A 9991-nucleotide genomic window follows, 5' to 3' on the forward strand; every position below is an offset into this window, starting at 1 on the left:
GCCTGCTGTGTCCTGCACAAAACATCGCTATGAAGCGTGGTGTCCCTCTTCCCCCTCAGCCACAACCCCGTGAGGATGTGCGTCCTGACCCAATGATGGGGCCAGACTGCGGGCACGCGGTTCACGTTCGAGCGCAATTAATTGCCCGTTTGTGAATAAAATGCATCATTGTCACAAATTCAGTCTAACAGTCTTGATTCACTTGAAAAAAAAAAAAAAAAAGACCGGTTTCAGAGCACAGCTTTTGCGTTTATTTCTTTAAGCGTGTTGGCTATAGTCATCAGGGTTGAGGCTATTTTATCAAGCGTGTTAGCCATCCTTTGTTGATTGTTCAACACGGCGTCAGAAATCAAGCGTGGAGAGGCAAGGGACCGAGGACGCGTGTTGCTGCAGGAGGGGTCCGTCTGTCCTTCCACAGGTTGGCTCTGTGGGACTTGAATAAATAGGCAAATAAGTCAAGCCATGGCTGCGACCCTCAGTCCAATACGTATTCCGATACCACACACACAATGGTAAATTCCTCCGGTACTACAACTTTTAAATAAAGCTATTATTCCAGAAAATAAATAACCTTCCGATTCCTCTGGTGCAGATGATGCACAGGGAGGGGGTGACAGTGTTGCCTTGGGGCCCAGGTCTGTATCCAAACACTCAGCCGATGGTACACCTAAACAGGTGGGGAAATTAAACAACCAATTAAAATAACATTACAATTACAGTATAAGATTTGCCCCATATAGCCTACCTGAGAGTGCCGTCTCTCCGATGATGGCACTGAGGCGCTGGTCAAACTCGGACAGGCTTTTGATGTGTGATGTTCCTCCTCCAGTCTGTTGCGTCTCCCGTCGGAATTTAGCTATGTTTTTTTTGGTTTCACATTTAAGGTCAAACCATTTTTTTTTCACCTCCGCTATTGAGCGTCCTTCTCCCGACACTGCGTCCACTGCACTTGTGATTGCCGCCCATATTTCCTTTTTATTAGTGCCGGTATAACCAGCACTAACACTACTGAATAGAAGCGATTTTCTCCGGGTGATCTCCTGCAGCAGTACCTCCACCTCTGTACTACTAAAGTTTTTTTTTCTCCTCACCTGCTGCACTCCATCCGACTTCTTTTTCGCTTTCGGCATTTTGCTGCTTTTGGCTCTGTCTACAGGGGCCTGCTGCAGTTCCTTTTATGGGCATTGGTGGGCGGTGATTTATGCTAATCATATGTTAATTAGACTCACCTGGCACGCGCTTTCAATTTACGAACAGATGGCATTCATCAATCTAAGAACACAGCTGCGAACAATTCTGGGGCTTACGAACGCGTTGTTGAATCCGACGTAGGGTTTTCTTAAAAAACTTCTTAAGGACAACTTAAGAAAGAATCTAAGAAGATTCGTAAGAACATATTGGTGAATCGGGCCCAATCTTCGTAAACTGTTCGTAAATGGGACTTAAGAACAAATTTGTTTGTAAGAACGCTTCGTGAATCTGGCCCAATGTTAGTGCCTCTCCTCCTTTCCTCTCCTCTCCTCTCCTCTCCTCTCCTCTCCTCTCCTCTCCTCTCCCCCTCCTTCTCCTTCTCCTTCTCCTTCTCCTTCTCCTTCTCCTTCTCATTCCCCTCTCCTCTCCCTCTTCCTCTTCCTTCTCCCTCTCCTCTCCTCTCCTCTCCTCTCCTCTCCTCTCCTCTCCTCTCCTCTCCTCTCCTCTCCTCTCCTCTCCTCTCCTCTCCTCTCTCTTTACCTAGCCGGCCATCAGCAGGAGGGTCCCCCTACCTGGTCTGGCCTGGTCCTGCTCAAGGTTTCTTCCTGTTAAAGGGGAGTTTTTCCTTGCCACTCTTGCTTGTCTGGGGTTAGGCCCTGGGATTCTGGAAAGCGCCTTGAAACAATTTTGATTGTATAAGGTGCTATATAAATAAAGATTGATTGATTGATTGATTGAATTGTGTTGAGTGTCACTTCTTTAGATGTTATCTCCAGAGAACTGGGCTGATGTGGTTAAGGGATCTGAGCTCAGCTAACCAGTTTGAACAGAACGGCAATGTTTACAACACCATGAACCACTTCCTGAGATCCTTCCTAGACCACGGAACCTCACAGGGAACCGAAACTTCTCACAGCACAATAATGTGTATGATAATGCTTGTGTTCATACCTGATACCTGATGTTCTCCAAAGGCCTACAGTGAGATGGAATATATAGTCAAAGACAAGCAGTGGTTTGAGACCCATATTGGAGTGGAAGCTGGTGACATAAGCATCTTTCACAATGGTAATAACCCAAAAGAGTTGTGTGGGGTCACGTCTATTGTATCAAGTCTGTGCATCAGTCTGTGGATTTCCCCTTACAGACGAGGATTGCTCCTTCAAAGAGGTTCTGTTTTATGGAATAGAGGCCACACTGCTGAGCTTTGACACTTTGTTTTTTTGCGTCGTTGATCTTGGGGCTCAGAGTTTCGTGTTAGCAGCTATGCTCAAATACGTAGAGCAAATGGTCAGTAAAAGTTACCTCCACCATATTTGACCTTTACTTCTTACAGACATGTGGTAAAGCCTTTCTCATCCATTACAGGTATTTTCACTCATGCGAAGCTCCTTAGGAAAGAAGAACCTTATCAACAAAACGCTGGTGGATGAAAGATTTCTTTTGTAAAATTAGACTTAGATCTACAGTTCTACTCTACAAATATTGTGAAGTAACAATTTGGCGACAAGGTATTCATAATAAAGGCTGTTGCTTTTTGAATCCCTTTTTCCAACTTGGCTGGTTTTGCAATTCACTGGAAAATGTCAGCCATTATTACACCCACCTCATTTATTCATTTAGTTTTCCACCAAAGTTTATTAAGATTTTTGAGAAGCACAAAGTAAACAGAAGACTGAAGTCACTTCCGCATTTACGGAGCAGTCAAATAAAGTGTTTCAGGAAAGAAATTGGTTACATTCCATCCCAAGTTGCATGTGCACATAAACAAATAAATACAGTACATAATAATTCTAAAGAAATCAACTAAACTAACCTAAAACAGATAAAAACGGTGGGGTTCTCTCAGATCTTATACATAATTAGGATGAGCGATGAGAAGGAGAAATGCAGGATCGGCTGCATAGGCTGACAGAGCATCACAGTTTAATGGTGTCAGTTAGGACACCAGAGGACACCAAACAGTGCAGGAGTTCACATTGAATCACTCTGTGTCTGGCACATATTGACTATAAATGGACACAACTGAGGCAGAAGACAGCAGTGTTCTCCAGATCGACCAGTCGGTTAGCATGAGAGTCCGATGTAGCTCGTAGAGCATTGGTAGGGACACAGCTGGAACCAGATGTTGTGTTGACGTGAAGCAATAGCTGCTGTCAGCCCGTGCTTGTCTGGATTGGGGCCAACATGTCTGCAGCGTGGACCTATTTCAATAGATCTGAAAGATATGTGTAATTTTCCAGGTTGAAAGGGTGCATCTGCAAAGAGTTTTACCACATCAGGCTTCGTTCATCACCTCAAATCCAACACCCCCATCGCCATTTTGAATATGAGCTGAGATATAAGAATGTGAATAAAGAAAAGGAAATTTCCAAAATGTTGAGCACGCTGAGCAAGAAAGTGTTTGAGAGATAATGACCCTTTTTCCTACAGGAGCAAGAAGGCCACATTCCTGACCTGACAGAGATGACCTTGCTCTTGGAGGTTGGCTTTTGCTCCCTTTGTAGGCCTTCTTTGTTCAGCCCATGTGCTAAGGTCCTACTACTGGCTCATTAACAGCGTTTGAATCTTAAACTACCGGTAACAAAATCACCCTCTGGAGATCTATGCACCACAGTTTATGTTGGGGAGAAAGTGATCAGTTTTCTTCCCGTGCTGTTGCCATCAGAGGAATGAGACGGAAGCTTCAGTTTACTTGCTGCAAGGGCAACCACACGTCTGCAGTGTGGGCTACAAGTGTGGGCCCTGGTGAGGTTTATTCTTATACTAGCACAGGAACATGTAAGATTACAATAAGCGTAAGTGTTAGTGTCATACGATAAAGCATAAGCGTCACATGATAAAACAAAGCATGATATATACAAAAGGAACATATAAGAAAATGGGGGATGGAGTGTCACAGGATGTTCAGGTTGTCCCCTGCTATCTCGAGGTGATAGAACATCAGCTAAAGTAGGTCAGGGTTCTGGTCAGAAGTGATAATAAGTAGTTACAGCATTGTTATACAGTATAACAGTTTGAACCTAACAGTTTACCACAAAGATCGGATCTTAAATCTGATCTTATTGAAGTATGTGCCTGCCTATCTATATTATGGAGGTTAGACATTATGGTCATTATTATTATTAATATATACCATCTATTGATGTGGAGGATTCTTAAAATGGCCACAAAGTCAAGACGTCTAGCAACCCCTGGTGTTTACCTATAGGTCAAAGTGACTGAAGAAGACTGGCGGGTCTGTGGTGTTGCCTCTGCTCTAAAAATGTTGGTCCCTTCATAAGTTAACCTGAAGACGGAGCGTGAGGGCCCGTCAGGGACACGTGAAATGCTCTCACGCACGCCCCTGAAGCTCTAATTCAAAGCTAATTGGTGAGAGAATGCCTCCTGTCTGTAAGAGAGCGCTTCAGTCTACCATACAGTCAGCTGATCTATGTGATGGTCGGGAACTGGACGCTGTGGTCCACTGATCAGCGTGAATAAAACGTGGATATGTTTATGAGCCGCAGCTCTGGGCTGGGACCAAAGTGCACCGGAAGCCGCATCTGCGCAACTTTGTGCTGCGCGACTAGAAAGGACGCCAAAATGCCGCGTCCCCACCGCCAGTCCTGCTGCCTCTCCCGGGCATGTATCTTCTATCTTCTGTCTTTGCATCTTCCGGCCGGGATGTTTCACCCGCAATGTTTGGATTTTAAACCGCCCTTTCGGCCGATGAAGGAGCTGGAGCTGTGCGTCATGTACAAGGACTTCGGCTGCTGTGATTACCAGAAGGACCAGGAGCTGCTGTTAAAGTTCTACCACGTTATGGAGCACTTTGATTATAACGCCTACTCAAACTGTGCTGGATACGTCCTGGAGCTGCTTTGTCAGGTAAATATGTGGTCAAAGGTCTAAAAGTGATCGCTGACGTTTCCAAATGGAGGAGAATGTGACCTGTGCCCTGTTTAACTTGATGGATTCCTGATGTTCTGTTTAGAAGCAACATTTAAGAGATGGTCAATGTCAACATGAGCGGGATTCACTATAAAGTAGACTTATTCCGCAGCACCTGTGCCTGTGGATAAATAAAATAAAAGAATTGTCTGTTCAGGTACTGAAAAAACACCTGTGTGTAAACACGTGGACAATGTGCAAGTTTTAGCCTTAGCGTCAGTACTGGTAGACGTGACTTCCCGCTTCTTCTAATCTAGAGAGATCAAGTTAAAGTTTGTTCACAGCAAAAAAGGAATCATTTAGAATAAAAAAAAGACTGTCAAAAAGATGCGACTAGCTTCCTTCAACACAGTAGTTTTCAGTTGCCATAGAAACACTAAGGTCCTGGTGTTGCTCCTGCATCAACTCCTGTCTCGTGACGCCACAGCGTTCAGGATGGAAGAAGCCTTGAAGCAGACCAGGCCACGCTGGCGCCCTCAGCTCTGCCGGTCTTTTCACTTTGAAGAGCATCCAAACCAAGAGATTTGAACATTTACCGGCAGGCAGTAAAGGGATACACAACCGTAAAATGTTGCTTTGTGTTGAAGGTGCCTCCAAGGAAAGAGCTGTTTACTGCACGATTCATCAGTAAAGGTCCGCAGGTGTGCAATAATGCTCCCCGCCCGCCTCTTTCTTCCTGTTTTCAGGAGTGCTCTCCCTATGCAGCTCACCTCTTTGACACGGAGGACACACAAACTCCCGTCAGGACCATCCCTGGCCTCTGTCCAGACTACTGTGAAGAGTTTTGGAAGAAGTGTAACTCCACTGTCCCCTTGCTTTCGGGGAAACCACACATGGGGAAACAACAGCCAGCCAAACACTGCCAGGACCTGGTCCTGGATGACATGGACTACTGTTACCCTCGCCTCCTTAGCAACCAGAAGCTGAACAAAAACCTGGGCAGGGTCCAAGCGGACGGGGACGGCTGCCTGCAGTTGTGCCTGGAGGAGGTAGCCAACGGTTTGAGGAACCCTTTGGCCATGGTGCACGCCAATGATGGCACCCATCGATTCTTTGTTGCAGAACAGGTGGGCTTAGTGTGGGTGTACCTTCCAGACCGGTCCAGACTGGAGAAACCATTTTTAAATATTACTAAAGCGGTCTTGACTTCATCCTGGGAAGGTGACGAGAGGGGTTTCCTCGGACTTACCTTTCACCCAAAGTATAAATACAACAGGAAGCTGTACGTATATTACACAGTGGAGGTGGGCTTTGATGAGCGGATCAGGATCAGTGAATTCCATGTGTCGGCCAGAGACATGAATATGGTGGATCACACTTCTGAGAGGTAGGTGTGGGAAAGGAGCAACTCCGAATCAACACAGCCAGTTGATGCAGAATGTTCAAAAGGAAGTAAAACCCGGAAATGAATGTGCTCCTACTTAAATGATTTGCAAGTCAACACATTTGCCTGCTTTAATGCTTTGAAATCTTTCTCTTCTGTTTTGCCATGTCCACCTTCCTTCAAGGGTGATCCTGGAGATTGATGAACCAGCATCAAACCATAATGGAGGCCAGCTCCTTTTCGCAGATGATGGATACTTGTACATTTTTACTGGAGATGGTGGAATGTCCGGAGATCCATTTGGGCAATATGGGAATGCTCAGAATAAGTAAGAATTCCCAATCGACAGATAGTAGTCGTGTCAAAATGCCTTTTTATATTTGCCATAAAAGTGTGATGAGACGCTTCAGGTAAGGTCACCACTGTAGCTCCAGCCGTGGTGAGTAGAGGGTCACAGCGAGTTGTCCGGAATACTCATCACTTGGGTGCTCATCGCAGGAAGAATGAACCAGTTTCCCCAAAATGTTATTTTGGGGTTTAATATTGGAGTCTAAATCTGAAACTCACCTGCCCGAATCCATCTCTTCCTGTCTGCTGTTGCAGGTCAACTCTCCTGGGAAAAGTTCTCCGAATTGATGTGAATAACAACGACAGAGGTCCACTATACAGAATTCCTCCTGATAATCCCTTCAGAAACGAGGCTTGTGCTCGGCCGGAGGTTTACGCTTATGGGGTTCGCAACATGTGGAGGTGTTCCATCGACCGAGGTGACCCACACACCAAAGAGGGGAAAGGACGCATCTTCTGCGGCGACGTGGGTCAGAATAAGTTTGAAGAGATCGATATTATCGAGAAAGGCAACAACTACGGCTGGAGAGCCAAAGAAGGGTTCTCGTGCTATGATAAGACGCTGTGTGCCAACAGCTCACTGGGTACGAATGCATCCTCCCGACGACCTAGAGGGAACAACCAGACACGCGGCTGCTTTTGGCTTACTGTTCTTTCTTCCTGCCCTACAGGCGACACCCTGCCGATATACGCCTACCCTCACAAGGTGGGAAAATCAGTTACTGGCGGTTATGTGTACCGAGGCTGTGAATACCCCAACCTGAATGGGCTGTATATATTTGGAGATTTCATGAGTGGGTAAGTTGGTTGGGTGATTGGTTGATGGATTGGTTGATGAGAGATACCAATATACAATGCAAGTTAAACAGCAACTAAAATGAAGTCCTGGAATTGTGGTCATTTTTAAATGACCACAGTGATTTATAGGAATATAAACGAGGGAGTGATTTAGTTTTAAAAGCACCTGAGATATATTTACAATTGGATTTGCTGGGAGAAGGACTGCTCTGCTGCGAGGAGTACTGTTCCTCAAATAGGAGCTTGAAATAGTGACCCGACTTGAAATGACTTCATTAGGAAAAAGAGATAAAGTCGTGTGCTTAATATGGACTTTGGTCTGAAAAAAAGCAAATGTGTGTGTGTGTGTGTCTGTGTGTCTGTCTGTCTGTCTGTCTGTCTGTCTGTCGTCTGTCTGTCTGTCTGTCTGTCTGTCTGTCTGTCTGTCTGTCTGTCTGTCTGTCTGTCTCCAAGTCCCAAACCCTGACCTCTTTGTCAGAGTCGGCTCTTACTCAGTTCTAAAACGTATCCTTAGAAGATATATTTGGGAAATCTGTGGTCTTGGCCTTGCCTCAGAGGTGGGGGGAACATACTGGCACCTCTGTCAAATGCTCTCAGGACTTTAGTGTGAGGGTCCATCAGCTCCTGCTGCATTATGTTCACCACATCCATGTTTTGAATAAATTGAATATAAATAGGTTCCCTGGTCAGGAACGTTTATTAAAATATCTAATGTGTGAGGCTCCAGCTGGACTGACAGTAAAATTTGAAATATAAACTTTGGAATCACTAGGAAATGAATACTAGTCGGTCTGTCTGTCTGTTTGTTTCTTTCAACAAGGCGTTTGATGAGTCTGCAAGAGGACACGAACACGGGACAATGGAAGTACAATGAGGTGTGCATGGGGATGGGCCGGACCTGCATCTTTCCTGGACTCATCAACAACTATCACCAGTACATCATTTCCTTTGGAGAAGATGAGGCTGGTAAAACATCAGAATGACCGCAAACAGTCAAAATTAAAAGTCTTTTTTACAATGACTTTACTCTCTGCTAATACCAGGTGAACTGTATTTCATGTCCACCGGCTTTCCCAGCGCTACGTCGCCCTCAGGAACTCTTTATAAAGTGGTGGATCCCTCGAGGTAAATAAGAAAACCAGCATCAAACATTTAAACCTGCTATGTTGAGCCAATGGTGCCCAGCTGAGAAACAAGTGGTGACAACAATTGGGATGGAAAAGATGCCAACAGAGAAGAGACTGATGCTAGCCCAGCTCACTCCAGGAAGAGGGTCCAGCGGCAGAAGGGCTGCAGATCGCACTGGAGGCCCTGAAGGTGCTGCCAGGAACTGATCTGATCTCATCCTGGACAGCTCTCGGCATTTGATGTTGACAGTTGCTCTCCTGCTCTGATTTTTGGAGACTTTAAAGAAAAGAAGAAAGAAAAACTTGAGAGTCTCTGATCTTGAGAGTCTTTGGCTTCCATCCCATATCCACTAGACTTGCCTCTGATGCAGGAGGCATTAGATGGCGCTGACCTGCCTTGGCGCACGTGGGAAGATACCTGTTGAATCCGATATTTGCTGAGGCCTGACAGACGGTTATTTACGTTCACTTATTACACGACTGTGTTCTCAGATCTTATTTGATTGGTTCTGTTCTCAGACGCGCTCCACCCGGACGGTGCCACTATGAGCCTCGTCCAGTCCGAGTAAAGAGTCGCCTTAGCAAGTTTGTTCCACAGGAAAGTACGTCTGCTGTCCTCGTCACAGACCAAGCTCTCCCATTTACTTCAGTACTCTTATCTGATGTTCCTCGTGTTTTGTCTTACGAACCTTTTTGCAGAATTAAATTAGTATTAATTAGCCACTGAGCAAAGCCACCACCATCACATCTGGTATAAGAAGGCGGGCTGCTCTTTACCAAGCTCAGGAACACCAACAGACCCGAGGATCGGCGCTCGCGCTAAGGGACAACCCAGGACAGTCCCAGACCAGGACAAACCAAGACAATCCAGGACAGAGTCTTTAAATGTCTGTTTTGAATTAAAAAAACTGACACTTGTGGCAGGTTGGTGTAAAAATAAATCAAAATGATTATTAGAAATGTGCTGCTGTAATCTGTGGAAACATGGACTGTTCATAAATGTGATATGAAGACCAGTAAGTTATGAAGGTCAACCTTACTGGAAGTCTTGAGCACACCGAAAGGCCCAGAAACGCTTCCTACATGATTTTTTTTTTTTAAACAAACTGTTATTTTTTCCTGATGAACTGACTTGATTTTTGTTTCTGTTGCACAATTTTCCTTCATTTCAGTGCTTATTTTAGAGACCGTTCAGGTCAATCATTCAAGCAATATTCAGGAGAGGACACAGGAGACACATGTGGGTGAGGGAGAGGACCGGAAATATTCA

At 45.3% G+C, this 9991-nt stretch overlaps 1 protein-coding gene and 1 long non-coding RNA gene across 2 annotated transcripts; one reads left to right on the plus strand and one right to left on the minus strand.

Moving 5' to 3' along the window:
* Positions 1-234: 234 nt before the first annotated feature.
* On the minus strand, positions 235-1355 carry LOC130540025 (uncharacterized). The gene is made up of 3 exons (XR_008954283.1): positions 746-1355; positions 572-667; positions 235-433 (listed from the first exon to the last, which is right to left on the minus strand). It is a non-coding gene; the product is annotated as an uncharacterized LOC130540025 (long non-coding RNA).
* A 3296-nt stretch (positions 1356-4651) lies between these two features.
* On the plus strand, positions 4652-9681 carry hhipl1 (HHIP-like 1). Its single transcript, XM_057058850.1, has 9 exons — positions 4652-5061; positions 5811-6451; positions 6633-6776; positions 7052-7380; positions 7468-7594; positions 8415-8560; positions 8638-8719; positions 9241-9323; positions 9421-9681. Exons 1-9 carry the CDS (start codon positions 4684-4686, stop codon positions 9429-9431), a joined length of 1941 nt encoding a protein of 646 aa, XP_056914830.1. The 5' UTR covers positions 4652-4683; the 3' UTR covers positions 9432-9681.
* Positions 9682-9991: the final 310 nt, after the last annotated feature.

The sequence above is a fragment of the Takifugu flavidus genome, chromosome 16 (genome assembly GCF_003711565.1).
Source record: "Takifugu flavidus isolate HTHZ2018 chromosome 16, ASM371156v2, whole genome shotgun sequence".
Lineage (NCBI taxonomy): Eukaryota > Metazoa > Chordata > Actinopteri > Tetraodontiformes > Tetraodontidae > Takifugu > Takifugu flavidus.

Excerpts from the sequence above, each read along its gene's own strand:
- hhipl1 (XM_057058850.1), top strand. The coding sequence starts at position 4,684 with ATGTTTATGAGCCGCAGCTCTGGGCTGGGACCAAAGTGCACCGGAAGC. Across the intron at positions 7,595-8,414 it reads TTTGGAGATTTCATGAGTGG|GCGTTTGATGAGTCTGCAAG; the intron begins GTAAGTTGGTTG and ends TCTTTCAACAAG. Across the intron at positions 8,561-8,637 it reads CTTTGGAGAAGATGAGGCTG|GTGAACTGTATTTCATGTCC; the intron begins GTAAAACATCAG and ends TGCTAATACCAG.